The sequence below is a fragment of the Symsagittifera roscoffensis genome, chromosome 9, assembly GCF_963678635.1.
Source record: "Symsagittifera roscoffensis chromosome 9, txSymRosc1.1, whole genome shotgun sequence".
Classification (NCBI taxonomy): Eukaryota; Metazoa; Xenacoelomorpha; order Acoela; family Convolutidae; genus Symsagittifera; species Symsagittifera roscoffensis.
In genome coordinates, this window is record NC_087070.1 from 33,940,400 (window position 1) to 33,965,606 (window position 25,207).

Consider the following 25,207-nt stretch of genomic DNA (forward strand, 5'->3'; position numbering starts at 1 on the left):
ACTTTCGAAACAAGAAATCATTCACGATTTTTCTCGCCATTTGCACGTTTGTATTTGGAGAGTGTTATTTACGTCACTTTCAGCAGATAAATTTCAACTGAACTCAAAAAGTGCATATATACCTAAGTTTTTTTTCCTGAAAAAAAAAACAAAAAATAATCAGCAAGACCTTTATAAGACCTTTACTACTCTTAATAAAATTTTATTACTCTTAATAAAATTTTATTACTCTTAATAAAATTTTATTACTCTTAATAAAATTCATCTGGTAGAGTTAAGTATATGCAAAAACTATCCTAGTAGCTTGTACAAATGATTGGAAATTAAATTACTATATTGTGAATTATAGTTCTCAATTGTGATACATTCACTAAGCTCAAATTTACTACCTATTCTAACATATCAGCTTCTTTCCTACACCGTGGGTCGGTAGTGGGAACAAAAGTATTCCATCTCATGTCAAAACTTGAAGGCTTGGCTTAAATTGTATGGCTGAAGGGTAGCTCAGTTGTATGCGGCTATCTAAAAGTGTCTACTTTTTGACTGAGGCTTTATGTGTAAAATGAAAAAAAAAACTTAATCTAAAATTTATTAGTTGTCACATTTAGATACATACCAGTTGTAACATCGAAAAGACTCATCTAAACTAATTCATAGTTTTTCTAATTTACACTACAAGCATCAAGAAAAATACTTTAAGCCGAATCGACTGTGCAGTTATTGTTGTTCATTCCACTCTTCGATAGTTTAGCCATTTGGTTATAGAACAATGTATGAACCATCCAAAATAAATATAAATGATTATATTATCTCGGAAATGACAACGAGTATTTTCCAACTAGTTCACTGGTTAAATAATGCAATTAAGCATGATTGAAATTTCTTCGTTAGATTTGCAAAAGGAGCTAAATTGTCATACTTTAAAAAGCAACATACGCTCAAATTTGGCAACTTCCTGAACTTCATTTCGAGCATCATAGTTTGCATACACTTGGAAATTAATTTATAAAACTGGCGTTTAGGAAAACTATTCAAGTTGAAAAAAGACGTGAGCAATGAATAAAAACAAAACGTCAGTCAACATTAAGTTAGAAATACTAATCTGCTTTAGGGAACATAGAACACTTAAAGGGAATCAGATGCAAAGTATAAAACATCAAATTTCTAATTTTCTCAAGTTTGTTCAATCTGAGAAATAAGCGCGGAGTTTTCGTGTTCTGAAGCATACAGTGTAAGATTGTCACATTTCAGCTCACTCTCTTCTGCTGTTAAGACGTCGCTGTTTGCTCCTGGTGACAACGTCAATTGCAAAACTTCAGGATTCTTGCATTGCATCTGATCATGCGACGTCTGTGGTGCTATGGCTGAAACATTTTGGGCGTCTTTTCCTACTCTTTCCGAGTTTTCGGAACGACAAACATCACTTGTCGATGCTATCAATATGTCTAACACACAAGTCGTTGTCGTGATTTCATTGCCTCCTGATCCTTCAGTGAAAAAGTTACTGCTAGTTGTCGGATGAGACTGGGATACCACTGAATTAATGTTCGTCACTTCTTCGCTCGTACGACGAGGCATTGTCGACGACAGTTCTGCTGGTGACGTGTGTTGATCCAGTAAACTCTCCGTGATGTTCTTGGCGTGCAGTTCTGAGAGAACGTTTGAGAAGTAGCAAGGGTCAGGGAATCCGTGTCCTGTGGTGTTTGATCCAAACTCAGTCTTGTGGTGGATGTCGTTCCAAATGACCGTATTGTCTTCGCCTGATGTTGCACTGCGACCTGAATAATCAGAACAACCCATTTTCAAATCTGCATTTGCAAATATACTGTTAATACCTTTACAAACTATTTTTGCCTAACTACGATTTTTTGCCGCTCTTCATTTTTTTAAGATTCTAAAAAAATGAACAATTGCTGTAGCGAAAATCTATCCACGCTGAAAATTATTCTATAGTACACAGTTTAAGGTATAATAAAAAACTCAATCGGGCTGGAAGTGGCCATTTTATTTTCCAAAGCCTTTAAATATTATTTTTGGGAAATCTTGAACATAAGTTTGGGAGAGACAGTTCCACTTGAATAGCTCTGAAAACGGTTCCGCTATGACAGCACCAATTAATATCAAGCGAGGAATGTTTTTTCTCAAAAACTACTCCTGAGATTTACACAGAGGCGAAGGTGCCCTTCGCAAACACTAGCGAAAACATGACAAAAAAGAAGCTGTAAAAAAGAAAAAATATAAATAAGACTCGAATTAGTAAACCTATCCAACTAACAGTTGAAAAAGAGCAATGAACGCAGTAATGAAAAGAGTAATGACTTGTTTTTTCGAGAGCCTTCAACTTTTGAGCTTCGAAGAAAAAAAATAGATGCCTTAAAACTCTTTGAATTTGTAGAACAATTTATGATGGACACATTTTTTATAAAATTAACCCAATTTGAGAAAACTGGATCAATACGTACAACTTTTATTTCGCTGGGAAACCTCATAATTAAATTGCATATTCGAAACTAGAAGTCGATCACGTTTTTCGTGACCTTTACCCTTTTGATGTTCGATAGTGGAGTTTGCTTTGCTTTTAACAATGGAAATGCACTGAACTTAAAAAGAAATCACAAGTCAAACCTCGAAAAATCTAAATTGAGCGTGAACAAATTTTAAGACTTTTTCCTGACAAAAGCAAAAAAAAATCAGCAAGACCTACTTAAGAGTACTCACTACGTTCATTAAGGATTATGAGTCTCACGCACTAACCACTGACTCTTAATAAATCACAAATACCAGCCACCAGTAAAGCAGAGAACAGATACTATGAAATTTCTAATGCCACGTATATCGTGATTATAGCAAAGGTGCCACCAAAAAAGTTAAAACTAGAACACTTTTAATTGCGAGTTGGTTCGGAAAAAAAGAAGGTTCGTACTAATACACTACGCTCTCAAGTTCGCTTAGGTAAAAATGTTCATATGGCGTATTAGCATATGGCTGTTCGTCATTAAATGTTTTGCAGTTTTATAATTGAAACACAGAGGCGAAGTTGCACTTCGCATACACAAGCAAAAATATGACCAATAATGCTACTGGGAAAAACTGAATGAGTAAATTTTTGAGTCTACAAAATTTCTAAAGGGACGCATGCCAATTATGACGCATTAGCAGTACCGTTCAATTTGAAAAAAAAGAGAAAGTTATCAACTAACATGCCTCAATTTATAGATCAGTCTATGGAGCAGTAATAACATGAAAAAATTAAATGTATTAAAAATAAAATGAATTTTTTTTTAATTTGAGATTTTTTTTTTGTGAAAAGCATCCCCCACACGCCATACTAAGTACAAAAAGATCAATTTCGCTCCTAGTAAAAATCAATTATAGCAAATAAGCTTCCTTCAACCAACTTAGAACGATTTCTATGACGGATAAAATCAAGCTTACGCGCTAATAGCGCGTAATATATCGTGCGTGAATTGTCCCAAATTGGCAATTTTTAACCCCCATAACTTCACAAAAAACGATCAAAGGTGAAATAAATCTCCAAATTTAAGCTCAGGAACACTTTCAAACTGAACACATTTTATCGCAACAATATTAGCGTCGCAACAATATTTGCGACTTAGGTTGGGAAAAAAAGATAGTTCATACTATAACACAAGCATTGCTTGTGTAAAAACGGATATATACAATTATTTTTAGAGAAAATCGAAACCGTGATGCCAATTTTTCTAGATAAAAAAATCTAAACAAGGAATAATTTTCACAAAGCAGGTACAACAGAGCTCGAAAATCGAAAATTTTTAACTTGCAACTAGCATGAACTAATTGGCTGAACAGTTCTTTCAGCCACAGGCTTAGAAAGCTTTACAACTTTTTACCTTCATTCAAACTGCTATTAGACATTTTTAAACAAAAAAAGATAAACTAATTTATAATTACAGATATCATATTAAGAGCTGTTTCCTTAAAGCTAACTCCGATTTAAATTGAATCATTTTGCATAAATTTATCTTAATTCTCGTGTTTTTAGTTTTCCGGGGTCTCGCCTTGACGAGCCTCAGGGCTCGTTCTCGATCCTTGTGATTTAAATTTTGTATACGTATTTTTTGCTCACTACAAAGTCAAATTCAAATGTTTTGCTTTCTATAGTGTTTGTAGTGTGAAGGACAGCTTTGTTTAATTCACTGCTAAACTCAAACTATCGTACGCGATGTTTAGGTGTGTTAAGCCAATATTGTTTCATACCGATAGTGAATATGAGGCGTCTCTCCCACGCAATGACGAGCAGTTTGAGCACTCGGATACCCTGTTCGTTGTGAGGCAGGTAGCACTTGCGGGGGAATCCGCGGGCAGTGTACTCTTGGCCGGCACTCGGGTGCTCCAGCCCTACATCAGTCAAACACAACACAACAAATGAACATTTACTGATATGTTACAATAGGTGGTAGTGTCAATTTGAATAGCTCGCTCGTTGTTTGTTATAGTTCCCACATTATTTATAATTTATTTCAAAAGCCAAATTTTTGTGGCAAAAGAAGTGTAAAATTTGAATTTTTGAATAGCATTTCATCTGGCAGAGTAATAATATTACAAAAACTATCTTATAGCATGTACAATTGATTGAAAATGAAATGACTACATTATGCATTATAGTTCTCAAATTTTATACATGCACGCACTATCCTCAAAATTACCACCTATTGTAACATATCACCGAACATTTCCATCTTCAATTATGCAACGTATGACTCATCTAAATCGAGTTAATGACATCTGCATAAGAAGCAATTCATTTTAGCCCACTTGGAAAAGTGCAAACTAACATGGAAACCGAAAGACATGTTGAAACATTTTTCAACTGTAGAAAAAATTGTATCACGTTAAAACTCTTTTGAAAATCAAGATTTTAATGAAACCTTGAAGCTAAACAATTCTGAGAAAACTGGATCAATAGGTATTTTTTATTCGCCTGGGAGTTCAGAAAACCAATGTCCTTTCTTGAAGCTACAAATCAATCACGTTTTTTGTGACCTGTACACTTTCGGTGCTCGATAGTGGAGTTTGTCTTCCTTATTACAAAAGAACTGAACTGAATTTAAAAAGAAATCAAAGGTAAAGCCGCGAAAAATTAGGACTTATATTAGTAACAATCACTTCGCTCTTTTACACTTAATAAAGGTTGAAACCCAACCCAAAAGTTTTCATGAAATTGGCAGTATATAATAAGTTTGAGTGAAAGCGCTCGGAAAAAAAATTGACCGCAAGCATCAAAAAACATCGCAAAGAAGGGTTTCACTGCTTGGGGAGAGCGCAAGAAAATATCCAAGATTTTTTTATCGGAACCTCCCTAATTCAAAGTCAATTATCATTTTTGTGGCTGCAGTAACTCTATCATACCTTGTATTCCAGCAGGGATATTGTAGATGATCTGGATCGTCTCACACTCCGGATACCCCGGGAGTGAGAAGGGGATGACGTGGAAGTGCATATTGCCCGGCGGCTGGGTTCCGCAGAGCACTCCGTACACGTGTTTGCATGTTGGACATTGCAGGGATCCGTCTCTGTTCCCGTTCTTGTAAAGTTCCTCCACACATGTCTTGTGGAAGGTGTGCATGCACTCTTTCAGCTGGTAGATTTGACTCTCCGCTTGCACATTTCCTAAAGTTACAACCTTCAAAGCTTCCTTCTTTTCTTTGTTTTGTTTCCCCCATAATAACTTTTTCACGCGTCATGCTTTTATACGATTGTACATCTTTCGACAAATACGGGTCGTAACAGGTCTCGAACAACTGATCTCTTATTCGAGAGGCTGGGACACCAGCTAATTTATCTTCGTTCCTCGTCCTCATGTGGAAATTGGTTTCATGAGCACAATCCATCATCGATTGCCTCAGATTGAAATACTACCAAATTCTTTTTTTTGTCAGTTGAAATAATCTAATGACTCCTTAAAGATGACAACAGACAAAAGACGCTCAGCTGCATTACGCATACAAAAGCAGAAAAAGAGCTCTTAACACTCAATAAAAAAATACCTCTACAAAACATGCCTTGAAATATAAAATTTGAGATACTACTGGACTCGAACCTTATTGTACTATAACAAATTTTTGCTTAGGGTAACAATTAAAATCAACCATGGCCATACAGAGCTTAATTGATTACCTGTGAAGTTTTCATTGACGACAAAACTGGAGAACTCGTTCAAGGGCATCATGCAAATAGCACAGTCATCTTCAGGTGGTTTCTTACATTTCCTGCTGTACTTCCTCAAAACAATGTCCATTTGCTGACTGTACTGACCACTTTTACCAGGACTACTCGGCTTTCGCACCCCTTGCACTCTTCGAGTATTTTTGCGACTCGAGAGAGGCGGGATGTACACTGGAATCGGAGGGGTCCGGGGCAGAACCGGGACTATCGGTGCTAGCATCATTGCGGTGAAAAACGCAAAAGCGCGGGTGATTAGATGGGACGAATTAGTCGGAGCCATGAACACCTGTTGAAGGTATTCGAACTGAGTTTGGCCAAATCCATTGTTTTCTTCCTCGTCTTCATTAGATTGCTGCTGCGAAGACGGTTGCATAGTCACTAATGCCGAAGACGTTACTCCTCCTGACTCTGAAGGACTGGTTGCCTCTCCTATAGACACTACGTTTGTATTTTCGACAAGAGTAACATTTGGATCATACAATAGCGGTTCAAGGCCATTAGCAACAGAGGATACATGTTCGTCATCTAACTGGTTGGCTGAAAACTGCAACAACTCGATGCCATTCTCGCCAGCAATGTTCGCTTCGTATGGTACTGCACAAGAGTTTGAGGAACACGGTTGATCTTCCGGAAGTTCCGCCAACTTAGTATTTTCCACATTGATATCCGAAGCACCTTTCATAACTGGCGACTCAGTTGCCAGGTCATCTGTACCTGTGTTTTCAGCAGATGTTTCAGGGACAGCCTCAACAGCAGCATCTGATTCAGCTGCGGTTGCGGGATATTCGCCGTCGCGAGGGAAATGATTAGTCATCACGGTTCGGCGAACCTAAGAATAATCAACTGTTATTCATTTACTAACCCAGCGATCATCAAGGTAAGCCCACCGTTGAAAACATCACTGGAAATCCAGATTATTGTTCCCTGTTAATTCTCATAGATGTGACAAAACTATGACCTTGGCTATTTTTCATCAAATTTCAGATGCCTCCGAAAAAGGTCGTAGGTGATTGTATGTTGCATCAAAATGAAGCCCAAACAGTCGTGCTTATCATGCCGAAAACTATTTGGAAAAGTAACTGGTCTTAATTTTTTTTGGTTTTATAATGAAAACATGAAAACTGCGTGCAGCAAAAAACGATTCTAAGATGTAGCAACTAAGCCGACTAAGCATAAAAAGACCTGCAATAGGCCGACAATCTTTTTGAAACAGAAAACTTCTCGTTTGAAAAAAAACGTCCTGGTCAGATTCTAATCCAGGACCTTTGCCGTCCCAGGCATATTCGTTATCTCCAGGATAAACGTGCCGGGGACGCTACGAACATTGAATTGAGCCTTTAAACAAGGTTATTCACAGAAAAAAGTCTTATCGCAAAGGTAACGACGACTAGGAAGACAATAAAATCGAAGTAACTTGCAAGGAAATAGTGAAAAACAAACAGCCTAAAACCCTCAAACACTCGAAAACAAGTCAAAAAATTACTGCCCTCGAAAAGGGTCACTTTAGAACAAGCCCCTGGAAGATACTCACTTGGCAACAAAAAGCACCAGCTCACCTTGCGTCTGAAGCCCGAGTCTTTTTTGATCTGGACCATTCCGTTGAGGTTGATGACGTAGGGGAGGTAGCTGCTCTTGTACAGATCCACCACCTTCTTCTTGTGCAGTCTCCCCACCTCAATGTACGCACAAGTGTCCACGTCATACCTACACAATAGTCAACAAATAAACAAAAAAATCAATTAACAAAAAAATCAATAAACAAACAGCAATTGCCCAACTCTTTGTAATTAGCACACTGCCAATGTTACCTTTGCAAAAAAAACCTAGAACAAGAATACAACATAGCCAACGGAGAGTTGGAAATGAGTCAAAGAACGCAGTTAAATAGAAAAAAAGGACTTTCGAATTTCCACGAACATTTTTAAAATCCTTAAAGCCCTTGGAATTTCTAGAACAAATTATGATTGACACTTTCTTGATAAAATTAACCCAATTTGAGTAAACTAGATCAATAGGTAAAATTTTCATTTCGCGGGCAAATCTGAAAATTAATTTCCATTTTCGAAACTAGAAGTCAATCACGTTTTTCGTGACTTTTACACTTTCGCTGTTCGATAGTGGAAATTGCGTTTTTTAACAAAGGAAATGAAATATACTTGAAATGAAATCGAAAGTCGAGCCGCGAAAAAGTAAATTTGAGCCTGACAGATTTTATGACTTTTCCTTAAATTTTTTTAAAAAATAATCGCGATTCTTGTTTTTGTGGGCCCATAAATTTACCCCAAAAGCGATTATTTGTGGCATTTTTTAGTCTATCAAGAATTACTCCAAACCTATGCGTTCATTTACTGACAAAACTATATCACTGCAAGCCTCTTATTTAGCCTAACAAAATTTAACAAGGGTATAAATTTCTCAGCTTTGTATAAACATATTTATTTTCGTTTGATAGCCAAAACATGTCATTTTTACTTTATAAAGCACTATATAAAATTTCAAGCAAGGCTGGTGTTTATCAATTTTTGTCTAAAATCAACCCAATTTGATAAAAACGCGTTTTAAATTTCAGTTTTATTCATTTTGTCCGGATAATTTAAATCAGCACTGTATAAGAGCCTGATCTAGGTTCATCGACTCTTCAAAAATTGTTTTTGGATATCTCTATTAAAGTTCAAATGTAAAATCGAGCAAATTTTGTCTTTACTTAGCTATTTATTATCAAGTTTACAAAACTGATAGAATATTTTTGCTGGAGTTGACCAATTCGAGTCGACAAACTTTACAATTCGGCTACTTTAAGGGCAGTTTCAGCACTGAAAAGTAAAGAAAAACTTCGCATTTATTCATCAAATGGTTACCGAAAAAAAAACTTTTTAAAATGCTTTTCCGAAAATTTAGTGTAAAGATCCGAGGTCGGAAGAATCTTCTCTTTTCACACAGCGCCCTGATACTCTCTTATAATCATAAGTAAACCCTATTACATCATTGATGCATCATAGAAAAGTTTGACTTACACTTTTGAAGAAACAAGGTTCCTTTAACCCAACAAATGTATTGCGTCAATGAATTGTAAAATTAGTCACTGACCTAGACCATGCACCACTCTCGCACAACCAGTCCCACATCACATTCTGGGATAGGGTCACGTGATCGTAGGGGTAGAGGGTGCGCCTCACGGGACGCATGCTCCCAGAGTCCATTCTGAAACAACATAAAAATGATAATTCAGCCGTTAATTCAAGTTCCCAGTCACATTCCGATTATACTTCATGAAGTAAGTAAACACAATTCATTTACATATTTCTGCACTGATGGCAATAAACTATGATCCATGTGGGATAAAACGGGATACCCAGCACAATAAAAATCGCTAACCTCAGTCTAGGTGTTTTAAGGCCAAGCATACTGAGTTGGAGCAAACTTTACTAACTTTTATAAACAGGCAAAACCGTGCTTCACGATTTGCGCTGCATCAAACCAAAGAAACATAACCGACTGAGATATCCGTAAATTCAGCTAGCTAAACTCAAAACTAAAAATACTATAACAATGTAAAGTAAATTAATAAGATGCCTAGTTACAAGATGGTATATCACTTAGTTACATATGGATACGGATAAATAAACGAATTGAATCAACTGTACTCTTTCAACAGAAGATAAAGCTATGAGAGAGCCCACACAACTTTAGCACGAAGAGTTTTGACAGGTTGTTGATTAAATAGTCTAAGTCGCTATATCTTAGGATGACCTTGAATAATTCCGTATCACATTCTCCCCAATAGGAAAAATTTTTAATGCAAATTGTAAATATTAAATAATCAATAACAGTTTCCGCTCACTTGTTTTTGGGAACCACTTTTGATTTCACTACGGGTTCACATAGTTTTTTAGTACTTATTTTCCTTCCGACTACCGATTGTTCTTCAGACGATTGAAAACTGCCTGACGAGATTTACACCGCTCTTAAAGCTGTATACAGCTCTTCTGATTGCGGAATAGCTGGCGTCTTCGATGCACTCGTCCCTGCCTCCTCAACTGCATTAACTGCAAGACGTGGTGGGCTTCCATAAAATCTAGTCTTTCGTTTCATCCTGCCTGAACTTCTCGATGAACTTGACACATTCGACTTGGTTTCTTCCGCCTCTTGTTTAGTTCTTCGGTGCTGCTATTACTTCGTGTGATTTCGGCTGACTCTCCTTGACCGGTGATATTTCTGGCTGTTTGTCTGGCTCATTCGCTCTCGTGCTCAGTTTCATCTGTGGTGGTTCTGGATTATGTAAGGGCGTTTGAGTGGCTGTCGGCTGTTTAGGACTGGCCGGAATAATCTCTATTTGCTTCTCTTCCTAAACTTTGTTTGGATTCAGAGTACTTGATGATTTTAGAGAATTTGATATTATCGTATTTAGATTACGTGATGATTTCGGACGACTTGTCTGCTTCTCCCCTCAACTCTATATCTCGATGTGCCTTGATTTAGGTCATTTCGCAAGAAGCCAAAAATGGCCAAAAATGTAGAAGCCAAAATTTGGTTTCTGTCCGTGAAATTTCTGAGGATTTCAGCTCCTTTTGCATGGTTCAACTGCTTCTTGATTAGACGCCAATAGTTGGATGCCTTGCCAGAGTTTCTAGTATCTTCAAACCTTCCAGCGTCGTCAAACCTGACCGTCGTCCAATTTTTGGTGACATACTGCTGCTCGTTTCACCCCGGCGAACAGCTTTGAGCCTCGTTCTCGAATCCGACGATTCTCTCATCTGCTCAGGTGTCAGCATGTCCCTTTCCTAGTTTTTGCGATCCAAATTATCCAAAAGTTTGCTTCTTAAAAGCAAAAAACAAGTGTTCGGTTTCCATCCAAAATGAAGTTCAAATGGTGAATTTTTAAGAAAAGTATGCTTGACGGTCCGAATATCTTCAATAATAGTTTAACTGCGGATTGATTTTAGTGAAATTGGGATCCAGTTGCATTGTCCCTAATTTGCTCTTGATTGTTTGAATACATCGTTCAACTAGTCTGCAACCATGATGATCACCGCGGGACAAAATATCTGTTTAATTCCATTTTCCCTACAATATTCTGACATATCTAACCTGAATATCCAAATGTAAGCCAGCGAAATCCATTTGTAATTCCTCACTCGGTACAACCAATCTGGCGGTGGATTAGATGAATTCAATGGTTTTAAGGTTTTGATATTCTTACCATATTCTGAGCATTGTCTACAATTCTGAGTTCGATAATTTCGCGGAGCACATGTGGCCACCGGATATAAACTGCGGCGTCTATTATCGCTTCTTGACCTGGATATGTCCTTTTATCGCTCCGTAGAGAACACGGAATCGCCAATTAATAATCTATTATAACACAGTCGTTGATGTCTGCGAAATCCTCCCAGAAACAGGCCATGTAGTTTCCCAGCCGTATGAATCCCTGTCTGTCTCTGGCCAAAATGATTTTCTTCAACGGTCCCAGTTAAAAATCCCCCGCCGTTAACTCGGCCAGCAAACACGCGTCTAGCAGTTTGGAAAGTCCTGTTGCGAAGGACTTTTTGTCGTCTGACACAATCCGTGTGTTCGTTGTGTATTCATATGATTCACCATAATGTTTGATCTTGATACTTTGTTGACCTCTTTAGTCGGAAATTTGTTTGGACTTTGTTTGGATTCAGAGTACTTGATGATTTCAGAGAATTTGATATAATCGTATTAAGATTACGTGATGATTTCGGACGACTTGTCTGCTTCTCCCCTCAACTCTAAATCTCGATGTGCCTTGATTTAGGTCATTTCGCAAGAAGCCAAAAATGGCCAAAAATGTAGAAGCCAAAATCTGGTTTCTGTCCGTGAAATTTCTGAGGATTTCAGCTCCTTTTGCATGGAGGATTTCAGCTCCTCTTGCTGAAATCATTTCGCAAGAAGCCAAAAATGTAGAAGCCGAAATTTGGTTTCTGTCCCTGAAATTTCTGAGGATTTCAGCTCCTTTTGCATGGTTCAACTGCTTCTTGATTAGACGCCAATAACTGGATGCCTTGCCAGAAGTTCTAGTATCTTCAAACCTTCCAGCGTCGTCAAACCTGACCGTCGTCCAATTTTTGGTGACATAGTGCTGCTCGTTTCACCCCGGCGAACAGCTTTGAGCCTCGTTCTCGAATCCGACGATTCTCTCATCTGCTCAGGTGTCAGCATGTCCCTTTCCAAGTTTTTGCGATCTAAATTATCCAAAAGTTTGCTTCTTAAAAGCAAAAAACAAGTGTTCGGTTTCCATCCAAAATGAAGTTCAAATGGTGAATTTTTAGGAGAAGTATGCTTGACGGTCCGAATATCTTCAATAATAGTTTAACTGCGGATTGATTTTAGTGAAATTGGGATCCAGTTGCATTGTCCCCAATTTGCTCTTGATTGTTTGAATACATCGTTCAACTAGTCTGCAACCATGATGATCACCGCGGGACAAAATATCTGTTTAATTCCATTTTCCCTACAATATTCTGACATATCTAACCTGAATATCCAAATGTAAGCCAGCGAAATCCATTTGTAATTCCTCACTCGGTACAACCAATCTGGCGGTGGATTAGATGAATTCAATGGTTTTAAGGTTTTGATATTCTTACCATATTCTGAGCATTGTCTACAATTCTGAGTTCGATATTTTCGCGGAGCACATGTGGCCACCGGATATAAACTGCGGCGTCTATTATCGCTTCTTGACCTGGATATGTCCTTTTATCGCTCCGTAGACCGTAGAGAACACGGAATCGCCAATTAATAATCTATTATAACACAGTCGTTGATGTCTGCGAAATCCTCCCAGAAACAGGCCATGTAGTTTCCCAGCCGTATGAATCCCTGTCTGTCTCTGGCCAAAATGATTTTCTTCAACGGTCCCAGTTAAAAATCCCCCGCCGTTAACTCGGCCAGCAAACACGCGTCTAGCAGTTTGCAAAGTCCTGTTGCGAAGGACTTTTTGTCGTCTGACACAATCCGTGTGTTCGTTGTGTATTCATATGATTCACCATAATGTTTGATCTTGATACTTTGTTGACCTCTTTAGTCGGAAATTTGGCAAAATTTTGGCATATTTCTGTCTCAAGTTCGTTACTGAGGCTTGCTTCATTCTGTTTCGCCTAATTTTCTGGCTTTCTTCAAATGATCGGCGTCGTTTCAGTCTGTTCCGATCCGTATTTATCAGCCTGAAGATTTATCGAGGGCAAGTTGAATTCGCTATTCGACATCTGAAAAATTTTGTTGTTTAGCAATTTGTCCAAGATTATTTCGGAAATTAGAGGAATTTTAGCAAACTTTCATTGTCTCCGACTTTAATTCCATGCAAAATTGCTCAAATTTCCGAAATAATCTTGGACAAATTGCATGGAATTAAAGTCGGAGACAATGAAAATTTGCTAAAGTTTGAGTTAGTACGGATACTGCTTTCTGATTGGTTGGTTTTGAATACGACGCCCTCTTACGGTTTCGTGTTATACTAAATGCAGTTTCGTTCGGCGAATTTGCTCGATTCTGATTGGCTAATATCACATTCATATCTTCTGCCGCCTCCGAATGAAATTACGCAAATTCCGCAACTTGATTCTGATTGGTCGAGATAATGTTGGAATTTCTTTTCATCCCCGACTAAAAATTTGCATATTCCGCGGTTTCAATATGATTGGTTCATGCTTCTGATACATGTAGCGACGCCTTCTATCGAACTAAAACGAATTAACGAGCCATTTAAAAAAATTCAATTGAGGCAAATAATTACTAACTAAATTGGGATAATGATTAGAATTTGTGGAATAAATGGATCGACTTGATATGTTAAAGCAGTGTTCCGGAGTATGTTCTGAATAGCTGAATTTTTCCGGACATGTTCTGGAGATAATTACATGCCTTGTCAAAGTTTTGAATGGACTTCACCGCGAATTATTCGTCATAACTAGATTGAGGTGGAGCTGGAAATTTTGGGTTGCCAGAAAGATAATCTGCTATACCAATATTTAAGCCTGCTATGTGTGAAGTAATAATGTTAGGCGTGATTCATAGGCACGATTACTCCTGTTTTCCTTGAGTGCTGAAACTAAAGCTTTGTGATCTGTTAAAAAGTAAAAGTGGTTCTCCAGTACGTATTTCTTGAAGTATTCACAGTACCATGCAACTGCTAGTATATCCAACTCTTTCGACGTAAAAGCGTCTAATTGAAAGTAGTTAATTGAAATTAGTACTTCCTTGAACGCGTTTTCTTGTCTGTCCAGAGAAATTATGTTTATTACTAGCGTTTAGTGAAGGTCTAAGTGGTTCTGTTTTTGATAGTAAATTTGGAATAGACCTTGACAAGTGATTTAAAAACCCCAAAAATGTTGTTCTAGAGTTTTCGGCAGCGTTAGGTTCAACACTGACTCGATTTTCGAATGTTTTGGGCGAATCCCTTCTGTATCTATTTCAAATCCTAGCCAAGTTAAACTTTTCTTTCAAAATTTGCATTTGCTCCCTTTTAGCGCGAATATTTTGTCATTTAGCCTTTTATAGCACATTTTCTACTGTTTCAATATGATCTAAAATGGAACTCTTCGAAACAATAAGTATATCAAACAAAAAGCAGAATACACCTGATAATATTTGTAGCATGTTGTCCACACCCTTCTGAAATTCTTTGGGCATATTGCGTGTCCGTAAAAACCCGTTTTAAATCTGTAGTACCAGTAAACTCACTGCAGACAATACTGAAGTTACAATGCTTACTGACAGACTCATCCAAAGGTAACTGACTGAAGACATATTTTAGATTTATGACGTGAACCAGACTTCACCTGGATCTTTCGACGTAATGATTTAGGCAGCTGAGTCTTGTAATCCAATTGATTCGGCATTTGGAACTTGTTTTTGAAAATCTGCGCGTTCCTCGGTATAACGTCCATTGCTGGTTTAACTGTTCCGTCCTTTTCGCCGTAACTACTAATCTAGCTACAAACTGATCTGATATACACTTGTCCAGTTTGTTTATATGCCCTGCTCTTATCAACTTCTTTATCTCTGCCCCTACTTTCGGTTGAAAATGAATTGGTACTCTGCGGAAATGAATTGGCACCTTCTCTTGAATAGGCACTAGCGGTGATTTAAACAGTGTGAAGACCTTGTGAGTTTTAGACCTTCCGAGTCGATTGAAGACGTCGTTGTATTTTCCATGAATTTCTTCTTCCAAAAATCCGAATCTTCAGGTTCTTCATTTTCAGCGGTTTCGATTACTCCGACTTGAGAATCTGCTTGTTTTACTTGCGTAGTTATTATGCCAATCTTAGGTTGTATGTCTAGTCCTAATAAACATCTTGTTCGATTTCCTGAAATTAGGAACTGTACTTCTTTAGCTAACCAGCCGTTCGAATGAATATTGATAATGTGTACCGAATAATTTAATTGTATGGCAATTATCCTACTTTGTCTTGATTGGGTACTCGTCTAAAGATAATACTTTCTCTTCTTTGTCTTTTTTTCTCAATGAGTCGGCTTTTCTTTTGTTAAAATGATGCCACGCTTCCGGCGTCGACGGTGGCACTGAATATTGACCCCGTTGTTCTAAGAGTTACCCTTAAACGCTTTGTTTGGCCTGTGGCTGCATTTATGACTTCTAGATTATTGACTGACTTTACTTCTCGAAACTGAAAATTCGGATTCGCTGTCCTAGTCTAAGAAATTGCAGTCTTTTTCTTTGTACGATACTACATTTTCGACCTTGCATTTTGTGAAATTACAGAATTTCGCGATGTGGCTCTTCTTCCCGTAACTGTTACAAGCTGCCCCCTTTGGTGCACATCTTTCCCTATGCTCTGACGTAAACAAATTTCCGCAGAAATAACAAGGTCTGACTGTTGGACGATTTATTGCCTGAGTTGGAGCCTGATTTTCAATTTTTCCGGTTACCTTGTAGTGCTCTGTTGGTCCCATTTTGCACATTGTTCCGTGGTTGAATAGACATAGTGGGCTCAGGTTTAATCTTGAATGGATTTCCAGAAGTACTCGGTGATCGATTGTGCTTCTGTAGAGGAATGGCCGTAATTTAACCCTTTTCTTACAATAACGCTGATTTTAGGGTTTCATCAATATTAGCGCCTGGTCTAAAGCATAATTCTCGTTGAATTTCCATAAACCTCACTTTGGCTATGAATATGTCTCTGATCACTTCCTTTTCGGCGTACTCTGCCCATCCAAATTTTTCTACCTGTCTTGCCAGTCTGAGAACCTTCCTTTTCGCCTTGGTTTGCATTAGACAGATTCACTCTTTCCACAATGCAGTTCTTGTCTCGTTTGAAAAGACACTCGCATGCGGCGTAGAAGTCTCCGAAATTGACAATGTTGAGAATGACGTGGGCATTCTGTTACAGGAACCTTTTCTTACCCTCGTTGCCTAGTGCGAAAAATCGTTTCGACTTGATGCAGCTTTCCGCCTCATGATTATACACTGACGGGTTTATCTTCGGGCCTTCTCTCATCATTTTCTTCTTGCACCTTCCTGACGGCGGCATTATCTCTCCCTAATATATTTGCATCAGCTTCAGCGTTTTCACCTGTAACGGGAATTTCGGGCTTCGATGGTGGATCATCGTGCACCGGTCCCGCATCGTGGTATCAGCAAGTTATTTGGGCCACAGTTTTTGCGTAGAGATATGGCGAAGAAAAATTGGCCTATGCAGACAATCTCATGGATAAGTCGGTTCCGAGGATGGTTATGCCCAAAATGGTTGTACTCCAACTAGATCTGTTCGTTCGTCCGAATATTGGACAACTGGCTGCGCCATGAGATATCCCTAAACTCTGCTAGCTAAACTCAAACTAAAAATACTAAAACAATGTAAAGTAAATTAATAAGATGTTTAGTAACATATGGATGAGGATACACAAACGAATTGAATCAACTGTAATCTTTCAACAGTAGATAAAGCTATGAGAGGGCGCACGCAACTTTAGAGTTAGCACCAAGAGATTTGACAGGTTGTTGATATATCGCTATATCTTAAGCTCACCTTGAATAATTCCGTACCACACCGACAGACAGTTGCAAACATTTCAATGAATTGAAGAAAACTAAAAAATTATTGACTTTTTAAAATTTTTGAATTTCAGCGATGAAAAAATTACTCATGAAACTTTTTGACAAAATTAACCCAATCTGAGAACATAGGCGCTACGCGCAATACACCGAAGGCATAGAAACTGAAGCAAAAACCAAACAACTTGAACAACTAATAATTGAAGAATAACAGTTCTAGAAAAAAAAATCGTACTAATACATGTATACACCAAAATTTTGCTATATCGAGAAAGAGCCTGAAATAACAGTTCTAGAACTAAAAATCGTACTAACACATGTATAGGTTAAATTTTTGATATATCAACGAAGATCATAAAATAACACTTCTAGAACTAAAAATCGTACTAACACATGTATACACCAAAATTTTGCTATATTGACAAAGATCATGGAATAACAGTTCGAGAACTAAAAATGGTACTAACACATGTATACAAGAAAATTTTGATATATTGACAAAGATCATGAAATAACAGTTCGAGAACTAAAAATGGTACTAACACATGCATACAATAAAATTTTGATATATTGACAAAGATCATGAAATAACAGTTCGAGAACTAAAAATCGTAATAACACATTTATACACTAAAATTTTGATATATTGACATAGATCATAAAATAACAGTTCGAGAACTAAAAATGGTACTAACACATGTATACGCTAAAATATTGCTATATTGACGAAGAGCCTGAAATAACAATTCTAGAGCTAAAATCGTACTAACACATGTATACACCAATATTTTGCTATATCGACAAAGAGCCTGAATGATGAAAAATGTAACTCAAAACTAAACATAATTAAATAAATAGAAGAACAGATAATTAAATAAATAAAGATGAACAAATAAAGAAACAAACATACGCAATCACGTGGCATAGCGCGATATAGTCCAGCCCACATGATAATTGATAACTGTGGACGTTATTTGTCGACACTTGACAACAGACAACATTAAAAAAAAAACCCCGTTACACGATACCATAACACCTTGACTAAAGTCTTCGGTGTAAAAATAGGATCATTTTGAAAAATTTTGATGTAAATGTTTTATTCTGCAGATAAATTCACATTCGAAACACGAAAATCCAATTTTGGAACCAGAAAAAGTTAAGATTTTTTCGCTTCATTTTTGCTTTTATCATGGCGCTTTAATAGTATAGCATTGCCAGCTAGTTAAAAACCACAAAATCAAAAACTCAAAACTTTGCACGGAATCTAGTTTTATTTGAGATAAACGTGCCTAGAAACACAAGCGCCGGCGTTAAGTAAATCTTCAGTAAACTTTTGTGTGTGGAAACTTAGCCGACAAAAATAGAGCCGAAAGAAAACTTGTTGTCATGAAAAACCTTTTAATGTTCTAAAAGTCTTAAATTTTATGCGCTTTTCCCCCACTCTCGAAAATAATCTTAAATTCAAAAATCTAATTTTCTCTCAAAAGGATGCAAACTTGGCGCAAATGCAAAAGATCACTGAGAGGCAAAACCTTATAACCAAATCAGATCATTCATTAAATTTATCAATTACAGGAATAAATTAGCAACACTTTCCACATAAAGGCAAAGCGGACCTTCGCATCACTTACGATACAACGAAACCGTATCATTGCAAGCGACCAAATAGATAGTGAGATGGAAATAACTTAGTCGAAAAAAAACTTTAAAAAATTTTCTGAGTTTTTTTCTGAAAACACGAAGAACAACCACCAACTAGCATTTAACAAGTTTTCAGTGATTTTATGATACCAAGTAGCCTGGTGTATTAAAAAGAAACTCATTTTTTGTCCTTAAAGCGATGCACTATCGGCTCACTAAACTGACAAAACGTAAGCCGAAAGCATTAAAGCCGAATAAAATTTCTGTGAAAAACAAAAAAAAAACGGACACTTTACCAGTCAGGGATAGTAAATTTGAAAAACTTCAGTAGTTAGTCAATGAAAACTGAGACTACAAATAAAACTAACTACAGCGCAAAAAAGAGGCGCAGCCATTAAGCCGTCAAAACATAAGCTTTCAAACTATAGTCTGACTATTCAACTTTTTCACGAATAATTTCAATTTAAGTTATTGAATAAAAAAGATCCAGCAAGGATTGGAAACCCTGACCAAAAGGCGCAAAGGCAACCGCATTACCTTCCGGCCAAGAGAGAAGTGGCCTGGAACTTACCACGAAACGATAAAAAAAGCAACATCAATTTCAATTACAAAAGTGTAAGTTTACGGGAAAAAAGTCTAGTTCCCGATTACAAGACACTTGCTCTCGCATGTTATTACAATGAAAAATCCTCGCAGCAAAAAACTACCTGAGGTGACAACTATGCCGATGAAACATAAGCAGAACAACAATCGGCCAACAACTTTTTGTAACAGAACCATTCCTGTTAAAAAAAATGGTCCAGGTCAGATTCCAACCTTGAACCTTTGCCGTCCAAGGTGTAGTCGTTACCTCTGAACCAAATATGTCGAAGAAGCTAAGAACTTAGAATTTATCACAGGCCAAGCTATCGAATGATTTATTTGACATAGTTCATCAAATTGTTAACCCCAAAAAAAACTATATTCCGATTTGTTAATGCTTGCTTATCGCAACCGCAATCGCAACATCACGCATTTAGCCATAGTAAGACGTGAAACACTGATAATACGTGCACACTAATTTATTGGTCAGTTTTTACCTATATAGACAATTCGGGTGAAGCAATAAGTTCATTTGAAAAAATGCTCTAACGCATTTACTTAATGGTATGTACCATTCTTCTTTTGATAAAAAGTGTCCCCTATCGTCATTTATCATATTGCTCGCTGTGTTTTTTCATCGAAGGCTAATTATTATTGAACGAACTCACCCCATATGTATGGGTAAGTCCAGTCGCCTTTGAAAGCATTTTTTCGAGCATATCTATTTGCAACAAAATCTGATCAATTTTGTCGTGAAAACTTTTTGTTTTCTTTTTCCACGGAACTGAGAAAAGTGAAATCAATTGACATTACTTAACTGTATTTTGGCGTCGGATCGAATACCGCCCGAGCAATTTAAATTTTTATCAATTTGAATTGTTCGATTTAAATTAAAATTTTTATTGAGTGGGCGGATAATTTAACATTTAAATAAATTAAACTAGCAATTAACGCACCTTCGGTGCTTCGACTACACTAAAAATCGCAATATCTGCAATTTTTAGTGTAGTCTGACTGCACCCAATTACAGGGTTGGTAATTTCGAACTTTTGAATTTTTTTAAATTCCCATTTTAAATTTGCCTTTGGAGAAATTTGGAAGCCAGATTTGCAACCACTGAGAGTCCCTGAGAGCACCCTACTATAGGGTTAGGAATCCTAAGTTTCCCGAAAAAAAAATGAAAAAAACGTCGTATCTCGGAAAAGGATTTGAGCATTCATTTTAAGAGGCAAGATTTGAGACGCCTGGGTGTACGCTGACAATAAGATTGTTTCTTCATCAAGTTAGTAGTTTCAATTTTTTTGAATTTCTTTGTAGATAAGTTCCTAGAGAAATTTTGAAAAAATCGAAAAAATTCACATCTCGGAAACTAAAAGCATTTGAGCAGTCGCGTTTAGCAGTCGCATGTGGCAAGATTTGCAACTCTTTAGAGTACCCTGATAACACCGAACTATAGAGTTGGGAAATTCGAATTTTGAAAAATAATTAATTTAAACTTTCTGAAAATTTTTTAAAAATCACAAAAAACGTTACATCTCGAAAACTACAAAGAATTGAGCAGTGATATTTGGAGGCAAGATTCGAAATCCTTGAGAGTACTTTGACAGGACCTAACTACAGGATTGGGAATTTCAGATTTTTAAAGAATAATAATAATTTAAGTTTCAAATTCACAAAAAACGTCATATCTCGAAAACTACAAAGATTTGAACAGTCATATTTGGAGGCAAGATTTGTAACTCCTTAGAGTACTCTGATAGCACCCAACTACAGGGTTGCGAATTTCAAGTTTTGTAAACCGTTTTGTTATTTGATATTTCTGAAAATTTTTGAAAAAGTCTTTAAAATCGTCTTACTCGTTAACTAAAATGATTCGGGCATTCAAAATTGGAGGCCAAATTTGCAACCCCTAATTCGATATTGGGCTGCTTTATTTAAACTCGGTAAAATAACCACTAAAATCAAATTGGAAAATCGAAAAAATTCTTAACTATTGCAATTGGAACCTGATCTAAACTATATTTTATGATTGGATAAATTAAATGTTTTACCAATGTAAAGTATTTAATATTAACCAATCATGATCCATCTAACTAACAACCCACTTATTTGTAAGTGCTGAAGTTACTTGTAATTTCAGCACCAGAGAGATTTGAATTTAACTTAGAAATTAGTTGGACTCTCCCGAGCACTTCAGCAGCCGCAATAAACCAGTATACCCTAGATCTATTGAGCCTAGCAGAGACTAGTTAAACAACCTGAGACTAGATAGTATAAGAGTAAGATTAGGATCGGTATTAGACTAAGAAGTTGCACGAATCTATCCGGCCGAAAATAAGATAGCGTGACGAGCAGACGGTGTACCCTATCCGAAATTACTCTATGAGTTACACTTCGGTCCTAACTCATCTGGTGCGACCATAAGTCTCGAACAAGACCTTACTAGATTAGAATTAACCAAAAATAGATTAGAAATTCGACAAAAACATTTACAAAATGTTATACGACAATAATTTAATTGAAATGTCTCTCCGACTCAATAGATCAGAGCCAATATTCCGAACCATAATAGAACTACCCGGAATTGGAAGAAGACCTCGAACCAAAGACGACATACGACAAAGTAGAAACTTGCCGTATAGTTATATGATAGTTCGGCAAAAGTCAGAACAAACTTTTATATTTCGAATACTACTTGCAATGAATTTAGATTTCCATTTGCAAACATAAACCTTGAAGTTACTCTTCAAAATCATTTCAGGCGCTAAACAAAATTAATATTATACAATAACGATTGATAAAAAGATCTAAGATCGTTTTCCTAAAACTCTGCAGTATTATACAAAACATGTTTGAAAAATATTTATTGGAAAATAAAAATAAAAATTAGTAGCATGACAATAAATGGTTAGTAATCATAAATCATCTTGTTGTTCCAGCTTCATCATCTAAAACATAACAGCAATCATCAACTCACTAACATCATAAAACACTAAATCTTTCCTTTACACACATTTAAAATTTTATAAGAACTTAAATTCACTTAATTTTAAAACCAGATCATCAAGGCTTATCCTTGGATCTTAAATCATTTTCTACTTAATTAAATTTCAAATTTGATCATCAAGGCTTACCCTTGGATCAACCAGAACAACTTTGTTCTCCCCCACCCACTTAATTAGTGTCTAACGACCTCAAACGTCGATTCACTACCCAACCCTTTCTAAAGACCCAAGACTAATAGAAATTTTTAAACAAAACTAATCATTCAAATTAGGATAAACATGGAAGAACTTCGGTTATTCATCCTTCACTTGACCCCCCCCTCTTACCAGACCCAGGATAAATCTTAGACTTAGTAAGTTTAAAATAGTATCTAACGAACTACTCGCGTTCTAATTATACCTGAACCTTGTGGATCGATTTACTATTCTCCAACCCTTGAACACAATCACTACCCCTAAGTAAGATTAAGTAAGTTAACACCTTAGCTTATACTAGTCACGAGAAAGTAAAAATCATTCTTCGGAATCGATATACTTTTCTCTCCAACCCTGAACAAATAGACCCAGGTTAAGCTAACCAAAAAATCGTAAGAACTAACAGTTTAGGAAAATAGAAATCATTTAACAACCTTTTGCATCCGTCATCCTAAACCTTATGTCATTTAAAAACCTAGGAAATAAACAAACAATCATTTTACACAATTGTGAAATAGATAACAAAAAATACGACCTTGTAATCACACCTCATACACAAACAGTTGGATACATTCGAACAAAACGACAAACACTAAAAAGAAAAATAATAACTAAACAAAGACAAATAACACGAAAAAGATTTTCAAAAAATCGAAACGCATTTTCAGAATCAGAAACCAACAGTTTAGACGAACTTTACAAACTAAAAGAATCAATAGATAAAAATTACCCACAACACGATCAATTATATTTTTCTGACTCAGAAACAACTTCAAATTCATCACAAAGAGGAAAAAGAAGAATAAAAAAGCAGTATAAACACAAACCAGTACATCTATACAATTGGAATCAACCAATTCGACACATTAATAATTACATATTAACAGTCATCGAACGAAAAAATGAGTTCAACACACACCCCAGGTGACGAAACTCCAGATGATGATGAAATCTTTCCTTTTATAGTAGATGCAGATACTGATAGAGGACAACACATATTTTGTCAAAATTTACTCGTAAATTTATTTGAACCCGGAATCAGTCCATGTAAAACAGAGTTCCCCGATGTAAAAATCAAAAGACAAATCATAGATCACTATCTAAAAGATATATGCAACATAACACAACAGTATGGAATCTACTCTATAGAATTCACTTCCCCAAACCATAATAATAGAACATATACTATTCAAACAGACGACCTTGATTTAGAATTTTCAAAAGTTTTTTCAGAATATATAAAAAGCATCCAATACCATAACTCACAAAGAGCAAACTCCATTTTCACCAATGAAGTTTTCGCAATAATATATAGTTATATTTCGATATTAGAAAACGAAATCCCATTAACAAATGTCTCACCGACAGAAACATCTAAACATTTAAGAGTACGACATGAAATCACACTACTCTCTAGTTATTTAAACATCATTAAAGAAAATTTCACGAAAGACGACGTTTCACAACATACCAAACACGATTTACAAAAAATTTTGGCATGGTTCATAATAGATTATTTCACACACAATATTGATTTAATTGCACAAGCAAGAAAAAATTTTAGACCCCAAAATTCGAACGATGATACCGCTATCACAGAACAATCAGATTATGTTTGGGACCCCGAATGGTCTCATCCCGCATTTATAAGCTTTCCACAATCAATCTCAAGTCAAGCAATAGGTACAATATCTTACATAAGAGATTATGTAAGAGTAATACCATTAACAATTGATGCAACACCATTAAACTATAATACATTTTTACCCGATACACAAAATAATAGTTTAAACTCGACAGTCATACACAACGAAAACCTCAATGGAACTAGGAATCTTACTCAACAAGATATCCAGACACCATCACACTTCATAAATGAAGAAATTGTACACACAACAACTACACAACAAAGTATTTCACCAATACGCCCAAATTTAACAACACCAAGAAATACAAATCCTTCACAAACACAGGTAACCTTACAATCAACCGTTAAACCTTCGGTTGCTCCAAAATATTCCCATATGGATTACCAAACATACAGACCCATGACAATACCATCAAAAACACGCAAAACATTCACTAAAAACAACTTTGCAGACCATAATTATAATTATACACATCCATCAAAAACAAATTATCAACCACAAAGGAATTTTAATCAATATACAAAACCTCGAAACTGGGATAACCCAACAGCCCAATATAATTCCAAAAATTTTCAACCAAATCCTCCACAGGATCGCAGTGAAAATTACCCATTTTTTCAACAGAATAAAAATAAAAAACAAACATCTTATCAAATGGATTATTTATCCTCAGATGACGATTTCTTACAACCAGATATATTTGCACCAAATACTCAAGAATATCGTAGACAAGGAATACAGAGAACACGTACAAATCATAGAAATTTTTCTCCACAACCAATAGATGCACAACATCAACAACCAATTCAACAACAAAATCTAATTAATACACAATCTTTTCAACCAATTCAACAACAAAATCCAATGACTGCACACTCGTATCAAGCATC

At 36.4% G+C, this 25,207-nt stretch overlaps 1 protein-coding gene across 1 annotated transcript in view; it reads right to left on the bottom strand.

Annotated features, from left to right (window-relative positions):
• Positions 1-576: 576 nt before the first annotated feature.
• Positions 577-25,207, bottom strand: part of LOC134854110 (E3 ubiquitin-protein ligase DTX4-like) — a 41,835-nt gene continuing 17,204 nt past the window's right edge. Inside the window, exons 3-8 of the mRNA XM_063870223.1 lie at positions 9,295-9,408; positions 7,764-7,911; positions 6,160-7,036; positions 5,392-5,652; positions 4,240-4,380; positions 577-1,778 (exon numbers count right to left, since the gene is read on the bottom strand). Coding sequence (XP_063726293.1) covers positions 1,174-1,778; positions 4,240-4,380; positions 5,392-5,652; positions 6,160-7,036; positions 7,764-7,911; positions 9,295-9,408 — 2,146 coding nt within the window. The 3' untranslated portion in view covers positions 577-1,173. The remainder of the gene's footprint in view (positions 1,779-4,239; positions 4,381-5,391; positions 5,653-6,159; positions 7,037-7,763; positions 7,912-9,294; positions 9,409-25,207) is intronic.